General features: G+C 38.3%; 1 protein-coding gene across 1 annotated transcript in view; it reads right to left on the reverse strand.

Moving 5' to 3' along the window:
- The window catches only part of LOC142204542 (uncharacterized), a 252,351-nt gene that overhangs the window by 94,118 nt on the left and 139,252 nt on the right, over positions 1-18,981 (reverse strand). The window contains exons 74-81 of the mRNA XM_075275859.1: positions 18,297-18,332; positions 16,985-17,044; positions 16,177-16,302; positions 13,565-13,636; positions 12,110-12,145; positions 11,541-11,600; positions 9,220-9,264; positions 5,295-5,330 (exon numbers count right to left, since the gene is read on the reverse strand). Coding sequence (XP_075131960.1) covers positions 5,295-5,330; positions 9,220-9,264; positions 11,541-11,600; positions 12,110-12,145; positions 13,565-13,636; positions 16,177-16,302; positions 16,985-17,044; positions 18,297-18,332 — 471 coding nt within the window. The remainder of the gene's footprint in view (positions 1-5,294; positions 5,331-9,219; positions 9,265-11,540; positions 11,601-12,109; positions 12,146-13,564; positions 13,637-16,176; positions 16,303-16,984; positions 17,045-18,296; positions 18,333-18,981) is intronic.

The following is an 18,981-nucleotide window of genomic DNA, read 5'->3' on the forward strand; positions in this document are numbered from 1 at the left end:
CGGTGTAACTTCAACTTCGTCACTGATTCTTGAACATTATTCTCAAGAATCTGCTGATACTGAGTGGAATCCATGCGACCCTCAACTTTAACAAGATTCCCGGTGCCAGCATTGGCCACACAGCCCCAAAGCATGATGGAATCTCCACCAAATTTTACAGTGGGTAGCAAGTGTTTTTCTTGGAATGCTGTTTTTTTTGGACGCCATACATAACGCCTTTTTGTATGACCAAACAACTCAATCTTTGTTTCATCAGTCCACAAGACCTTCTTCCAAAATGAAGCTGGCTTGTCCAAATGTGCTTTTGCATACCTCAGACGACTCTGTTTGTGGCGTGCTTGCAGAAACGGCTTCTTTCTCATCACTCTCCCATACAGCTTCTCCTTGTGCAAAGTGCGCTGTATTGTTGACCGATGCACAGTGACACCATCTGCAGCAAGATGATGCTGCAGCTCTTTGGAGGTGGTCTGTGGATTGTCCTTGACTGTTCTCACCATTCTTCTTCTCTGCCTTTCTGATATTTTTCTTGGCCTGCCACTTCTGGGCTTAACAAGAACTGTCCCTGTGGTCTTCCATTTCCTTACTATGTTCCTCACAGTGGAAACTGACAGGTTAAATCTCTGAGACAACTTTTTGTATCCTTCCCCTGAACAACTATGTTGAACAATCTTTGTTTTCAGATCATTTGAGAGTGGGCTGTCCATGCTCGGCGACCATCAAACTTAACTGAACTTGAATTGTTTTGTAAAGAGGAATGGTCCAAAATCCCTTCATCCAGGATCCAGGAACTGATTAAAAGCTACAGGAAGCGACTAGAGGCTGTTATCTTTGCAAAAGGAGGATCTACTAAATATTAATGTCACTTTTCTGTTGAGGTGCCCAAACTTTTGCACCGGTCAAATTTAGGTTTAATGCATATTGCACATTTTCTGTTAGTACAATAAACCTAATTTCAATCCTGAAATATTACTGTGTCCATCAGTTATTAGATATATCAAACTGAAATGACTGTTGCAAACACCAAAATATTTAGAACTAAAAATGATTAAGATTAATAGGGGGGCCCAAACTTTTTCATAGGACTGTATAAAATTGGTTTAAATAGGAAAATTTAATTGTGAATGTAAACAATCTGTGTACAGAGCTGTGGAATATATTGGTTCAATGTCAGGGCGTATTACGTTCCCCTATGCTTGGGCAGATGAGACGATTGATGGTAAAGCATGTTGATCAGAGCTTGTTAGCATTGACCTTTCACATTTATTTGCTCTTGTGTTGTGATCAGGAGCACATGTATACTGTTAATTATTAGAAATGAGACTTCTTCCAAATGTTTGTTCCCAATAACAGGCCTGATAATTGGGCTGTGTAAGGCTGGAAAAGTAATGAGAATGGGAGATATTAAGGAAGCACTTATTCTTCTCCCTTCTACTAAATACACTCCTGTCTTTGGCTAAAAAAACACAGCTTTCCCTTTCTCTGTGGCCTCAGCATATGGGTACTGCCACACTCCATGACAGGGCTAACAGTACTTTCACTAAGAAACCATACATTGATTTGTGGTTTATCCTCATTACCTGCCACATGACCAGCAATAAAGGATGGTCCATAATAAATTAGGTTTGTCAGTTACTTTAATGAAAGCATCAGTGCCCCCGCCCTGGAGTGTAACTAACAGCTGACTGTTCTGCCACGTGACCGCCTACCAACTGCTGTGCAGTAATCAATGTGATGAGCTCACTGAAGTTCCAATCCTTAGGCCATATGCACTTGGTTTTATTATGAACGTGACAAAGTTGTATAGGTCCATACTATACCTCCAGTTTTACATGGAGGAACAAAGAGGATCTAACACATGTAATATGGAGACACCGTTGGAAGGAAGAATACAATATTGACTTACTGTTCAGTATATGTACCTTCAGACAAATGTTAATTGTGGAAGCTCTTAGACTCATTTAGAGATCATTAAAAGCCTCCAATTCAATCATTCTCGAGTGAGTAATATTTCCTAAAGAATGGCTCCACTGGGACGCAATAGGAGAAGAGACATCATTTGATGCAAAACCACCAAGAAAATAAACTGACATTTAACAATGTTTCTAAGTCAATGTCAGAAGATCTTTATGGAATACTAAAGTCTAGCAGTTCATTGGGTAATTTAAAGCCATACTGAGGGATTTGTGGATTTTACAAAATATGTTTGAATTACATTTTGCAAATGTTCTTTTAGGCTTATGTTGTCTTTGGCCTTTCCTTTGTTATCTGTTAATATGTAGTTTTAGAAACAGGAAACAAAAAACTGATACTTTGTCAGAAATAATGAGAAGATTCTTAATCCTTCTGAAACTTCTAATTGAGCACAACAAACTATGAAAAATCTGTGCGGAGCCAAATATAGAAAGGTAAAAGTTCTAAGGCTTAATGGGGATTTTCATATCAGCATAAAAAAATAAAATAGAAGTATATTTTACTTCCAGAGTGTTCATTAAAGAAGCAAACCTGAATGATAAAAACACACATACAGTAGGTCAATTTACCAGACTGCTAGAATTATTACTTGACATGAGTTTGGCCTGCAGTCTGTCCTCTGTGTGTTTTCCCTCTGTTCCCTCTGCATTCATTCTTGTCTTTCATTATCCACAGTTGTTAATAACTGCATCTCACCTCTGAGTGTTGATTTTCCTCATATAGGGATTCCCAGGAACATAACCGTATTTGTAGACAATTAATGGTTAAATAGTTTTGCAAATATAAATAATAAAACATTTTGCAGAGTTTTTAAGATATTCTGTAACCATTGTATTCATATCAGTCTTTTATCTTGATTGGTTGTAAGTGGTTATGACCATGGAGGGAAATTTCTATGGCCTGAATCATTGGCCACGATTTCCTTACTGTGGCTAGATTATCTTCTGTCCTCCTTTAATGTCCCCCTTCATCTGTCACCAGCTTAATGCCCCCATTCATCTGCCCTCAGTTTAATTGCCCCTTCCATCACCAGTTTAATGACTTTCTTTATCTGCGACCAGTTTAATGTCCCCCTTCATCTGCCCCAGTTTAATTGCCCCTTCATTTACCTTCAGTTTAATTACCCCTTCATCTTCCCCAGTTTAATTGTCCCCTTTATCTGCTTTCAGTTTAACTGCTCCCTACATCTGCCCCCAGTTCTCCCCTCTTGCTCACACATGCTGTATCTTCTCTCTTCCTTATCTTCCATCAGTCTCCATTCTCGGCAGGTTGCTCTTTCTGTGCAACACCACACTGTCCTGAAGTATCTAGAATAACTCTGCCCACTAAAGAATCTGATCACATGGTCTTGATGTCATGAAAGGTTCTTTAGCCCACTAGGATTTAGCATCTACCTTTACCCTATCATTTAGCCTTTACCCTAGGTGGGCTGGTTAGAGATAGTTAGAGGGGGGATGTGGCCCGCAGGCTGTACAATGCCCAGTTCTGTTCCAGTGCATGCACCGTCCCAGCCTGTGTCTGTGTAAGGAGTAAGGAAATCATGGCTGAGATTTTCACAAGTCCCATACCATTCAAAGTTCTAGCATTCATGATCGGAACCACTGGCAACCACTTAAGACAAAATACTGTCACCACTAAGATGGCTAGAGAAAATCTTTAAAATTCTGCAAATTTTTTAATTATTTATATTTTCAAAAAATGTTAACTTTTAATTGTATGTAAATGTAAATATGGTTATGTTCATGGGAAAACACCTTTAATTGCTGAATGCTATAGAAAACATCCATGAGAAATGTATGCATGATTTCAAATTAGGAAGAACCAACAAGAGGCCTGGTGGCACTGTTTACAGCATACTTGGTTTCCCATTGAAGCCAATGGGTAAAAGTTCCTACAACAGCAGTCTGCCTCTCAGTGAGAGACTGAAGTTTATTACAACAACAAAATGGATGCCTCCAGGGACACATATAGACTTGTAAAGACCTTTAATTTCCATTATGTTAGCATTTTAAGAAAAAAAAACTCTCTAAATAAATTTGGCACAAGTTACTCAATTGCACTTGAGTTTAAGACTGTAATATAAACCCCAGCCTTAAAAGGAACCTGTCACCATGAAAATGCAGAACAGTTTGCAGGCAGCATGTTATATATGTTGTAGTTCTGCAGATTGACATATTGGCTTGTTGGAAAAGATTCAGTATAACCTGTCATGTTATTCATCTATAATAGTAATTGACTCAGGTGGTGGTCCTATCAGTGGCTGACAGTTATACCTGTATGCACATACATACATACATACATACATGGCGGGCTGTCCATTAGTGACCGAAACACCCCTTGACCCAAATACGGTTGCTAAGCATAAAAAGGGAAGGATATAAATTAGTAAATGTTAGGTTATATTGAAGCTTTTCCTACAAAACTATACATCAATATGCTCAACTACTCCTGATCTATAATACGCTGTCTGCAAATTATACTGTGTTTTCATGGTAGCAGCTTCCATTTAATACATATACCCCATAGTGTAATATATCCCTTAGAGCAAACAGAGAATTATTATAATCTAAGAGCTAGAACAAAACATGGAAACAAGATTATGAAATAAATGTCACAAATGAAAGGTGTTGTGCTGTGTCTCAGTATGTGCTCATTCAAACAATAGGATTCAGCGACCATTCACACACCCCCTATAGATATTAATGAATCAGTTTGCACGATCGTAGTTTTAAAAGCTTGTATGACCGATCTGAGAAAGAATAGAACATGCCATATGCTGGGACAATTTCACAAATCCATCAATAGACTCAAGTCTATGAGGGATCTGTAAAAACAGGTTACATTTGGGTATAAAAGTACTTTTCTACAGCCAAGCACATGGCTCGTTCGTCTGAATATACTCTATAGGAGTGGGGGGCTGGAGACCTTCAGAATGGGCTGTTATATAGTATTTGTATCCTTGTAAACATTGAAAATTCACCAGCTAGGTTCCTGTGGTATGCACATGCAATGACATTCTCCCAATGCTCAACTCACGTTTTTTTAGAAAGAGCCACAATATTTTTGTAATGTGAATGTGAATGTAACATGAAAATGACCAGCATGACCCAACCCCAGTCAAACACATGCAATCCTTTAACAATAAATCGTTAGTGATATAAGTGATATGGTTTAGGATTGTCCGGTCTAAGGTTGTACTGTCTAGAATTTAGACACTATTACTTATCATTTGTTTTTCACACTTGATGCAAATACAAGTATGTCAAGCTGTGAAACCGATCCTTGTTTTAGGAGTAAATTTACTGAGCATAAAATATACTTACTCTTTCACCTTTCACACCCGGAAGCCCCTTTGGACCCTGTCAAAAATTCAAGAATATTTTATAACTTGTCACAGCCAATATGGCTAACTAAATCATTTAGGGGGTCCTGTGTGGTATATGGCACTAACCACCTGCGGCAGGTTTCCCCCATAGAAAATGTCTCATTATTTATACAGTACATTCTGTGTATTACCTTTTGATTTGTTATTGCTTACTATATAATGCTAGTAGATTTAACACTAATATGCACTGTACAGATATTTATGTTGTTCACACGTCCATATGGTCTGTAGGATCCTTCTATATGTTATAAGTAGTCTATGTCATAAACTAATTCTTTCTGTTACAAACCAAAACAGAACCTTGCAACTTTTTAGTATACCTAAGGGCAATCTTTTTGCAATACATTTGTACAGATCTTGGGTTGATTTTTTATGGATGTGTGGTGTCCATGAAAATCATGGACTGCACGTGGATCCCTGTATTTTAATAGGTGCATGTGCATTTGTTTTCTGTCCACGGGAAAGCCACATAGACAGACCCCATTCTAGTCCATTTTGTGAATCATGAAGCTTCATTTAAGTCTATGAAGTCTATGAAATGTAAAAAGAAAGTTAATCCATTATTTACAGACATAAATAAAAGATTAACCATGGATAGCATACTATCCGAAAATAAGCAGGATGGAGTGCTGTACGTGATTATTACAATGATCATACGTACACAATATGAGAATGTGTGAATAAGGCCTTACTTATAATTATTATTCATATCCTATATCACCTTTTAAACAGAAAGCAGTCATATCTTAAATTAAGATTCCATTTTACGCCTATAAATCACAAACCCAGTATAAATATGTCATTGCAATATACATTGAAGTAAATAATGTAAACTGGCTACAGATGTCTTTCAAGCATTGTGTGATACCAAGGGTTAGATAATCATTAATTTATATTAGCGTTCAGTATGCTTACAGCTGGAAAAACTCAGGTGTCAAAGGGTTAATTAGATGACAAATATCGAAACATGAATTGGACAAAAAGAGTTTCTGTGAAGGAAGAAATAAGTTGTTATGGAAACTGCAAACATTCAGAAAATGATGTGGACAAGAAGGATCTGTAATTGTTCTAACATTGTGACTTGTTATTCTAATGAGACTGGGCATTAATAAAAAAATATCTGCAAATGAGATTAAGGTTCACAACGAAGGATTGGAAATGTCCAATGTGTGGGTAAGGTAAAACAATCAATAATGCCACAAATTGTTTGTGACCTCATGATGATTTGCCATCGCTGACCAGAATGCTAGAAATGTATGCTATTTAAAGAATCATGAAAAACAGATCAGACTATTACAATAAACTTGCCTTTATCTACATACTGGTGTACACTGGGCATGTTCCAGTTTGCCTAATATTAAATATGTTGTGAGCTGCAGACATTTCATGTCACTTCGATCCTAATTCTATAACTCTATATTCACCATAAGGCCAGAGCCACATAGGTGGAGGACATTTCCACTGTGTTCCTGTGCAAGTCCTATGCAAAAGAGTGGGGTGATATGACATAGTTGCTAACATTTTAAACTAATTTTTGGGGATAGTGGGTGTGGTTTCAAGAGGGTATGGATTTTAGTTGGTGGAGCTTCCCTTAGTATTCAATTTTTGAGAAGAGGTCCAGTGGCTTACACCCCATGTCACACCCCATGTTTAAAAGTCAAAATAGCTGGACAAATATAATGCAGTATGTTGGGTTATCTTGTCCTGTAAAGTACCAGGAGTCCTAATCTCTACACAGCACTGCCACACATAGTAATATGCCTCCTTTGTGGTCTCACATAGCATAATGCCCCATTTGTGGTCCCCACACTGTATAATGTCCACTATAGTGTCCACCAAAACATAACATCCCTTTAGTGGCCCCTACAGAGTATAGATATCCCTTAGAGCTCCCACAGAGTATATAATGCCCCATAGTATCTTAACACAGTATAATGCCCTCGTAATTACCTCCAAACTGTATAATGCCCTTTTAGATCTCCCTTGAGAGAACAAGGTCTCTTTAGCCCCCCGTAAATGGTCTCCACACAGTATAATGCCCTTTACTGACCCTACAAAGTTTAATGTTCATTACCTGGTTCCACACTATATAATGCCCCATTACTTGCCCCACAGAGTATAATGTCCCCTTAGTGTCACTACAGAGTGATAATTGGCTGCTACCTATTGGATTACATTTGATAACATTTGATATTATACTCATTGATCTTGATCCTTTATAGGTTTGCCCCTCAATCACAATAGTTCCAGTAAGATTTAGAAGAGGTTTATTAATAAATGTCTGACTTTCTCTTCATGTTTTGCAGTTTGTGTAATTGCACCCCTTTTTTTTTAACCAAATTTAAAAAGCAGTGGGAGAGAGTTATAAAGAGAAATGTTTCATTCCCCAACAATACAACAAAGCATTTTACTTTATTAAGATATATTACAAAGTTTATTTTAATCACTTATACTATTCATTCATTTTATAATTAGAGTTACATTTTAACCCCTTCCCACTGTGCACCATACTATTGTCACGCTCTGCATATAGTTAATACTCAGTGAAGAAATAGAACCGTACATATCTTCTAGGTATCGGCTGTATTACACAGCTGGAACTCGAGACTACTTTGACTTCAGCCTCTTAAACCCTCAGATGCTTTGATCAAAAATGATCAGAGGATCTTGGTGGTTAGGGAGGAAGATCACCAGGATGATGAATGATACCATAGGAAGCCTATGTGCAATATACTGGAATACAGAAGTACTGTAGTATATTGAACTGGGAATCAATAGATTCCAGTTTTTATTCCCCTTGTGGGACAGTTTTTTTTTTTTTTTAAAGTTTAAAAAAATGTAAAGGAATGTATAAAAAAAATAAATGATAAGTTAAGAAAAGAATAAGAATAAAAAATACATAATGTAAACAAATAAAGTAAACAAACATTTTAGATGTCCCATCAACTCAGAGTCGCCTTAACTATAAGGCCAATGGTTCATTTGCACTGGGCCTTTATGGTAGTGTGACCCCATTGGGACAGCAAAACAGTCCTGAGCAGTGCTATGGCGTTGTTCCAGGCTTCCCCTGATACTTCACAGCTCCAACTCATGGGTGCAGATGAGAGGCGAAATATTGATGATGCAGGGAGCTGTCCGCTCCCTGCATCATCATTCAGTCGCTCGGCTATCTCTGATCTGCTTGTACTGCTTGGTGGCAGGAGGTGCAATGTAGTGACATCAACCGCTGCTCCCTGAAACTGCAGCAGCAGCGACAGAAAACAACAGGGAAACAGGGAAAGGAGAGTATTAGGTGTTTCTTCTTTTTTTTTTCTCTTTATTTGATGTTGTGGTAAAGGAAACAAGACATTATACGGTGGGGGCAACCTGGAAAGGAGACATGATACTTGGGGGCAACCTGGAAACGATATATTATACTGTGGGCGAGCAACCTGGAAAGGGGACATGATTCTGGGTGGGTAACCTGGAAAGGGGACAATACACTGTAGAGGCAACTGGAAGGGAACATTATAAGATAATGACTGAGGGGGATGGGACAGGTTAATGTATGAGGGGCGACTGGGAGGGGACAGGTACTTCTAAAGGGTGGAGATGGGGGACCTATTCACAAAACCTTTGCACTGGACCGACCAATGTGTTAAAATGGCCCTGCATCAACAAAACAAAACAAAAAGTTAGAGATATCAGAATATGAAAAAAGTTCCTGAGAACTAACACCCAAACTCATCGTGATTAAAGGGTTAAAGAGGCATCATTAAGGGTATGTCCCATAGCATGAAATGCACATAAAATACTTCCTATATTTAGTGAGAAAACTGTAACAATATTTACAACAATTCTGTTTTGTAGCTAATATAGATTACCATTATTCCAGCAGATCCCGGTATCCCAGGAATTCCATTTTCTCCCTGCCCAAAAAAAACAACAGATTAAATAGGTGTTCCCATGAAAATAACTGCATTTTAATTTTTACACAATTAAAGTATACAAATTATTTTATATTTTTTCTATTGTGCGTGGCAAACGGTTTTATAATATACTTTATTAATCTATCAAACTTAATTTTAATAGAAAACAGACTGTAACGTTCCTATTAGCAGTGATCAAATTAAGCAATGTTAGAGACTGTCTGCACATCTGTACACAATGTAGTATATAGAGCTAAAGCATTTACCAAAGGGGGGTGGTCACTTCAAATGGCTGTATATCCGGTATTATACCATCTAGAAAAATGGTTCTGGCATTACATAAAGCTGAGATTCAGTTTTCATATGTTGTCAAGAATGAAGTATTAGTTGTGATACGCGCGTATCACATTGGAAGCAATAGGAAAAAAGCCTCCCATTGATTTCAATGGAGAGCGCGCGTATGCCAGCACCCATAGAAATCAATGGGATCTGTTTTAACGCCATTCACTCTGAACGAGTTTACATCTAATGTCTAGTGCAATGATTGATTTTTTGTGACAGTACTTTGTAGTTACAACGCCCAATAAGCTGTAATGCAACTCCATCCACTTACATTCATTAAGTAGTCACAGGGTGACTATCACATTGACACAAAGCTAGTACTTACTTTGTAAATATTAACTACAGAGTTATTGACCAATACAGCAAGGCTTGCATACTTTTGTGATTATTTCTTTACAGTGAGAATTAACACTATAAAAATGACAACATATTTTAAATAATGTGCTTGTAAAATGTGCATATCTGGCTCCATCTAGTGGTAAAACACATGCTGCAGGCAACTGCTACCTACAAAAACTAAATTTTTTATATTTTTTGTAAAGATGAGCGAGTAGTATTCGATCGAGTAGGTATTCGATCGAATACTACTGTATTCGAAATACTCGTACTCAATCGAGTGCCACTTGCTATTTGAATGTAAAAGATCGATGCAGAACCAGCATTGATTGGCCGAATGCTATACAGTCAGCCAATCAACGCTGGTTCTTCTCCTACCTTTAGAAGTCTTCTCCGTGCAGCTTCCCCACAGTGTCTTCCGGCTCTGAATTCACTCTGCCAGGCATCGGCCTGGGCAGAGCTGACTGTGCATGCCCGCGCTACAAGAAAATGGCCGCTTTGACTGTAAGCGGCCATTTTCTTGTAGTGCGGGCATGCGCAGTCGGCTCTGCCCAGGCCTGATGCCTGGCAGAGTGAATTCAGAGCTGGAAGATGCCGTGGGGACGCTGCACGGAGAAGACTTCTCAGAGGATCCAGCCCGACCCTCACTCGAGGACTTGGTAAGTGTAATTTGATCAAATGTTGCCTACCCCTGAAACGAGCATTTTCCCCCCATAGACTATAATAGGATTCGATATTCGATTCGAGTAGTCGAATATTGAGCGGCTACTCGAAACGAATATCGAACATTTTACTGTTCGCTCATCTCTAATTGTTTGATGAAAAAAATAATTTCCACACAAACACCTGCAAAATAAACCTGAAAAATGTAGTAAAAATGAAGGCTGAAGCATTTACCAGGATGTAAAAATGCCAAGATAAATTATAACCCTTCAATAATATAACACTATCATGTAAGATTTGGTAAGGAATTATATAGCTGAATAAACAGGTCACTACTGTTTTTACATCTTCACATCATTATTAGAGATGAGCGAATAGTACTCGATCGAGTAGGTATTCGACCGAATACTACGGTATTCGAAATACTTGTACTCGATCGAGTACCACTCGCTCTTCGAATGTAAAAGTTCGATGCAGAACCAGTGTTGATTGGCCGACTGTATAGCCTTCTCCTACCTTTAGAAGTCTTCTCCGTGCAGCTTCCCCACGGCGTCTTCCGGCTCTTCATTCACTCTTCCAGGCATCGGGCCTGGGCAGAGCTGACTGCGCATGTCCGCTTGTAGTGCGGGCATGCGCAGTCGGCTCTGCCCAGGCCCGATACCTGGCAGAGTGAATGAAGAGCCGGAAGACGCCGCGGGGACGCTGCAAGGAGAAGACTGCACGGAGGATCCAGCCCGACTCTCACTCGTGGACTTGGTAAGTGTAATTTGATCGAACGTTGCCTACCCCTGAAACGAGCATTTTCCCCCCATAGACTATAATAGGGTTCGATATTCGATTCGAGTAGTCGAATATTGAGGGGCTACTCGAAACGAATATCGAACCTCGAACATTTTACTGTTTGCTCATCTCTAATCATTATCACAAGAACTTACTCTTAGACCAGGAAAACCTCGTGGACCTCTAGGCCCGGGCTCACCAACAACTCCTTCACCCTGCAAAAGAAACCACACAAAATTTGACTAACTATATACGTGTGTGTGTGTGTGTGTGTGTGTGTGTGTGTGTGTGTGTGTTTAAAACACTCAATATTTTCAGTGCCTAATCTCGGTGTTTGTACCACTGCTGCCCAATGTGGTCCTGTGGATTTGTGAGGAATCTGAATACTGAAGTACATTAAAGTCCCCATGTAATAAACTTTACAGCTCCATAAATGCGCCAAAAGGCCTCATTGCATTATTTCATAAATGGGGCATGCTTTAATGAATATAGTGCTCTGTTGGTGTGGCTAAACAAGAACCGTTTTGGGTTTTTTTTTCGGTTCCCATAATAGAACTGAAAAACCAAAGGAAAAAAAAAGAAAGAAAAATCCACACAGATTTGAACATAGTCCATATTATATCCCAATTTATGAATAACAACATGCATGTTCTGTGTATGGGATACATATTAGATACAAAGACTATTCTACATAATTTTATATACAGAAAGTAGACATACAGACCTTCTCACCCTTGATGCCAGCTGGTCCTTGTTTTCCCTGAAAATAAGAAATGTGCCAGTTTTACTCATCATATAGTTATTAATAGTTATAGTGCCAGATTTCACTAAAGCTGATTAAATGGAAATGTATGAATCAGTGTTTATAGCTGTAGTGACCTATCTTGTTTTGTGCCAGTTTTCTGCCCTCTGTCATGAATTTTATGAAACGATTTTCCTACTGAATTTAATGGGGAAACCCAAAACACAGAAGACTTCATGCAGAACCTCAGCACAAATTTGAAATAGGCAACAGATCAAATAACATCTATTAATAAAAGTTGACCCACTTTTGTAGCAAAATTACACAAAAAAATAAGTTTTAAGTTAGTTTTTTTTCTATTTTGGCAGGATAGCAGGTTCAAGAAGGCATAGCTAGAGTAAGGCCCTTTATGGTAGTGGTCCCATGCAGCAGGTTTGGTTTCTAGATTGATAAAGGACTACTAATTTTGCAGTTTACCTACTTTTACTCGATTGTTCATAGCTATGTGACTATGAAGGGAAACTGCTATATACTATACCTGTAAAACTGTGCAACCGATTATTTATCACTTTAAAATCCACATCCTTAGTGTGTAGGAATTGTATTATGAAGAGCTGCTTATAGAATACGTGTTCTCAATACTCCCTGTTCCTGCTTACTTCCTTGGAGTTCCCTTAAGCAATTAATGGTTATATTCATGATTTTTCCCACCGTCTATCAAAGTTGAAATATTTCTTTTTTGGTATCCTGTGTTTGGCTCAAAACTGCACCCAAAATAGCATGTGTGACCAGACTATTTCAACTGGCTGTATAAAGCAACTGTATGTGCCTAAAGGAAATTCAGCAACCAATGCCAACATGACTACTAGATAATATGTTACAAAATGACTTCCATACCCTACATACTTGCCTCAACTACCCTAGGCGGTAGAGGACGAATGGACGAAGTCCCTTCCTATAATACAAGTGTATACAAAAAACGCAGACAAGATAAACAAACAGGCACGGGTAATCAAGAGAGCCAGGGGTCAGAACCAATCGGGCAGTGCAGTACAGAATCACAACAAGAAGAACAGTCAAAGGGAAAAGGTCAGAAATATAATATCAGCAAAAGGATAATAGCCAGGATACTCGGAGAAGCTAAGAGCAAGCAACCAAGAGAGGGTGGAAAACTATATAAAGGGTAACAAACACCCGCCCCAAGCTTGACTGGCAAGGAAGAATGTCAATTAAAGAGCTACTAGCATTAACTCCTTAGTAACCAGAGGAACTCATAGCACTGGCTGGACTGGCACACTGCAACAAATACTCAACTGTGCAAAACAACATGAGCAAAGAATCATAAATGGAAACAACTCCTGCGCCGTAGCATGCAACCAGAGGATGGTCAAGAAGTCCGAACGGGCAAAGATGTTTCATCAGCAATGTGTTTTTTACCTCTTTTCCAGCTGGTCCAGGGATACCTGGTAGACCAGGGCTGCCATTTTTGCCCCTTTTTCCTCTTTCCCCCTGTAAAAAAAATAATCATACTTTAATGCCATAATTCCTTAAGATGTATAACAACTTTGTATTATAGCTGGTGATGGTGCAACAGATGTGGCATAGTAATGAAAAGAAAGTAAGACTTCTGTAAAAGGTTGAGGAATGAAGCAATATCAGGGTCCTGCACAGCAAGGATTGTCACCAGAACCCAGCATATCAAACCAAACCCACATATACAGTCCTATGAAAAAGTTTGGGCACCCCTATTAATCTTAATCATTTTTAGTTCTAAATATTTTGGTGTTTGCAACAGCCATTTCAGTTTGATATATCTAATAACTGATGGACACAGTAATATTTCAGGATTGAAATGAGGTTTATTGTACTAACAGAAAATGCGCAATATGCATTAAACCAAAATTTGACCGGTGCAAAAGTATGGGCACACTTATCATTTTATTGATTTGAATACTCCTAACTACTTTTTACTGACTTACTGAAGCACAAAATTGGTTTTGTAACCTCAGTGAGCTTTGAACTTCATAGCCAGATGTATCCAATCATAAGAAAAGGTATTTAAGGTGGCCAATTGCAAGTTGTTCTACTATTTGAATCTCCTCTGAAGAGTGGCATCATGGGCTACTCAAAACAACTCTCAAATGATCTGAAAACAAAGATTGTTCAACATAGTTGTTCAGCGGAAGGATACAAAAAGCTGTCTCAGAGATTTAACCTGTCAGTTTCCACTGTGAGGAACATAGTAAGGAAATGGAAGACCACAGGGACAGTTCTTGTTAAGCCCAGAAGTGGCAGGCCAAGAAAAATATCAGAAAGGCAGAGAAGAAGAATGGTGAGAACAGTCAAGGACAATCCACAGACCACCTCCAAAGAGCTGCAGCATCATCTTGCTGCAGATGGTGTCACTGTGCATCGGTCAACTATACAGCGCACTTTGCACAAATAGAAGCTGTATGGGAGAGTGATGAGAAAGAAGCCGTTTCTGCACGTACGCCACAAATAGAGTTGCCTGAGGTATGAAAAAGCACATTTGGACAAGGCAGCTTCATTTTGGAAACAAAAATTGAGTTGTTTGGTTATAAAAAAAGGCGTTATGCATGGCGTCCAAAAAGAAACAGCATTCCAAGAAAAACACATGCTACCCACTGTAAAATTTGGTGGAGGTTCCATCATGCTTTGGGGCTGTGTGGCCAATGCCGGCATCGGGAATCTTGTTAAAGTTGAGGGTCGCATGGATTCCACTCAGTATCAGCAGATTCTTGAGAATAATGTTCAAGAATCAGTGACGAAGTTGAAGTTACACCGGGGATGGATATTTCAGCAAGACAATGATCCAAAACACCGCTCCAAATCCTCAGGCATTCATGCAGAGGAACAATTACAATGTTCTGGAATGGCCATCCCAGTCCCCAGACCTGAATATCATTGAACATCTGTGGGATGATTTGAAGCGGGCTGTCCATGCTCGGCGACCATCTAACTTAACTGAACTTGAATTGTTTGTCCGAAATACCTTTATCCAGGATCCAGGAACTGATTAAAAGCTACAGGAAGCGACTAGAGGCTGTTATCTTTGCAAAAGGAGGATGTACTAAATATTAATGTCACTTTTCTGTTGAGGTGCCCATACTTTTGCACCGGTCAAATTTTGGTTTAATGCATATTGCGCATTTTCTGTTAGTACAATAAACCTCATTTCAATCCTGAAATATTACTGTGTCCATCAGTTATTAGATATATCAAACTGAAATGGCTGTTGCAAATACCAAAATATTTAGAACTAAAAATGATTAAGATTAATAGGGGTGCCCAAACTTTTTCATAGGACTGTAGATATGTTAGGATCACTTGAACCAACATGTATTTTTCCCTATAAGGGTGCTGTTATTTATTATAAGGGTTGGGACTATAATATATAAAAGGACTATTATAAGGGGATACTATTATATACAATACCTCCCTTGTATATAATAGTTCATCTCTTATAATAACCCCCCTATAAATAATAGCTTCCCCTAATAAAAAATGGTGCCCTTTTATCCCATATACAAGTAATAGTTTACCCTCACAATAGCCCCCCATTTATTTATTAGTCATCCTACTATAAATAAAAGCCCCCCTGTAAATAATAGATTTCCCCCTTACCAGATCCCATTTCCTTTTCCAGAAAACAAATCTTTTACTTAGCTTACTGTGATTACACAATAAATGGGGCTGCCGAAGTTTCCCTCAACACTGGCCCTGGTTGCAGATATATTGCTGTTTTTGTCAATATGCAAATTAGTTATTTGGAGCAAAAAGGGTGTTCCCATTGCTCAGAAGAGGTAGGCGACATTGACCTTGTTGCTCTAAAGAATTCATGTGCATTTTAATAAAAACACAATGACTCAGCAATGGAGACACTAGTTCACAAGGGGGAAGCATTGATTCGGGTGGACACATCTGTATTTACTAGTTATCTTGTAATAAGATTTGTTTGTATCTGAAGGAAGAAACTGATGTTTAAGGATCTTGAAAATTCATTTTCACAGAATATCATGAATACTTACTGGAGGACCAGGGGGGCCAGGTAATCCTGGTTCTCCTCTTTTACCCACAGATCCTGAGATTCCTGGGTTTCCTTGGATGCCCTGGATTCCTTGAACCCCTGGGAGTCCTTGCTCTCCTGGCTCACCCTGTGGCAGAGAATGAATTGTATTCATTTGCAGGTACAATGATAGTTTAGGTTTTATATGACTGCAATAACTATGTAAAATGTCTGTGTTGTTTGGTTAACTGGGTTTTTTAATTGCATCTTTATCAAGTTTGAGCTCACAAGGCATATGCATCAACATATATCAACATATATTTGTGGTTATATTTAGCATGTGTTCCATATATATGTGATTTTTTTTCCATCACTGTATATCACCATTAATATGTACTCTGCCTCTTGCTAAAGTAATTGGGTGAATCTTAATAAGATCAGCATTTCAAAAGCCAGTCTTAGTCCAAACTGCGATTTAGGCCGGGGGGCCCCACCGACGCGGTATTGGAAATCGCAGCATGTCAATTATATCTATGGAAATGCCGACAGCTTCCCCATAGATATAATGGTAACAGAAAGTCCTCGGAGGAAAACTCTGTGAACTTTCAGTTCAAAGCGCTGCAGAAAGAACCGCAATGTGTTCCCGCCATGGTTTTTCCTGCAGCACTTTAGTGCTGAGTATCGTCCCATGGGACCTTAGCCTTATTAAAGAGTCTATATCCATCTTAGCAGGGACAATCTTTATTCTTGATCGGTTGCCAATGTATCCTGAATGCAGGAACTTTCTATGCTCTGGAGGGTTCTCTTAATGGGCCAGTGTGCACCTTTACCTTAGTGCCAGGAGGTCCTGCCTGACCCACTGGGCCTCTATGTCCAACTCCTGGCTCTCCCTAAAATACAAAATACAGAAATGATTCCATCGAGAAACTTATAACAAAATTGTGACTTGATACTAGAATGAGAACATGTTTATTAATAGTAATAGTCATTAAAAATGTCCAGTTTAATCATATTGTTCTCTGCCATTACCATAGATCTCTTGTGTGATCTGGTCTTCAACTTACATTCCTCTTATTATGGAAATTCCAATGATATTACATTAACAAATAGCAATATGCTAACACACGATTGAATTATATATTAAAAGAAAATTAAGAGTTGTGCATTAGTGAAATTACTGCGGCAGATATATTTCCGCAGCATTTTTTTTCTTTTGCTTAAAATACCACGTTAGATGAATCTCTAAAAGTGTTCTCATACATTTACTCGACTTTTCTGGACAAAACTGTGTATTTAACCATTCTGAGGCTAAAGCCCCAAATAATAAGCCGCAGCTAGTAGAAAACCCTAAATAACTATATTTCTCTGACAGGTCTGGGGCCATCATAGGAACTGGACAACTCCTGAATCTCACTGCGCAGTAGCCGTACCTGGAAATAAAGGTAGGTGGAGATGTGGGGGCTGGAACTGGGGCGGGCTGAAAGGCCACAAAACTTCTTAATACACATAATCAGAGAGGACGCTGATCACGGACATTACTGTCTGGTGGTTATGGTGCTCCCTCTGCTTCTGAGCAAGCACCATAAGCGTCATCATTATTCTATGTGATAAAATATGTGCTGCAAATTGTGCCAAGTTTATCAAAATTGTGAATGTGCCATGATAGATTTGGTGCAAACTTCTACATTGGCAAACATTGTGCTACAGTTTTTGTTTAAAAAAACATAGAAAATGTTAATAAATTTGCCTTTTGTAATGTTTAACAGACAATTGAGGTATTGAATAAGGTGTAAAAAATGCATTTAACATATGATACATTGGTACATATCTTAATCTCTACTTTTTCAATATTATTGCCAGAATTCCTATGCACATTTAAGCCTTTTTAAAACCAATCTTAAATCAGTTAAATCAGTATAGGAATATACTGTGTAAGTATAAGTGCATTCCTTTTATAGAGGAATATGTAAGTATAAGTGCGCTCCTTTTGTAGCCATTCTTGGCTTTGGCTCAAAAAAACACAGCAAAATCTGCGACAAAAAAAGTGTTTTTCCACAATATGGGGCCTCAGCTTTAATTTTCCTAAGATACCTTTATTAAGAGTAAAAATGCAAAAATATATAAAATACAGATAATTCTTACCTTTTGCCCCTTTTCACCAACATTTCCTTTCTCGCCCTAAAATTGAAGTGTTTAAGTGATTACAGAAAGTCTTAAGGCAGGTTGTACAGAAGTGGGAAATATAAATATAATAGGACATTTTCACATAGCACTAGGGATGTGTTTCCTTAAAAAGACTCAATAAAAAGTAACAGTACAACAGTAGTTTATGAATACTTGGTTAATGCTGCTCCCCTTCTAGTTACTGTGATGCTTAAGGAAGCACAAATCTGCATTTTGCTGCATGCTGTGTACAGTAGTATAAAACATAGAAGCTGTAAAGATTAATTTAAGTCAAAGCTTAATTTTTAATAAAAACCAAATAAAAATGTATTAGCCAAAACTTTGCAAACTGCACAAAATTTGCCACAGTCTCAACTTTTGATCATTATAGCAATAGTGTAAATCAGTAATACAAGTGGCTTAACCGGTTAAGGACCAGGCCCAAAAGTATGTTAAAGACCAGGCCTTTTTTTTCAAAACTGACATGTGTCACTTTAAATGGCAATAACTTTGAGACGGTTTAACTTACACAAGTGGTTTTGAGACTGTTTTTTTCGTAACACATTATACTTCATGTTAGTGGTAAATATTAATCAATATTTGTGTATTTATTTATAAAAAAAAACTAGGAAATTTGATGGAAATTTGGAAAAAATTGCAATTT

This window comes from Leptodactylus fuscus, chromosome 5 (assembly GCF_031893055.1).
Source record: "Leptodactylus fuscus isolate aLepFus1 chromosome 5, aLepFus1.hap2, whole genome shotgun sequence".
Taxonomy (NCBI): domain Eukaryota; kingdom Metazoa; phylum Chordata; class Amphibia; order Anura; family Leptodactylidae; genus Leptodactylus; species Leptodactylus fuscus.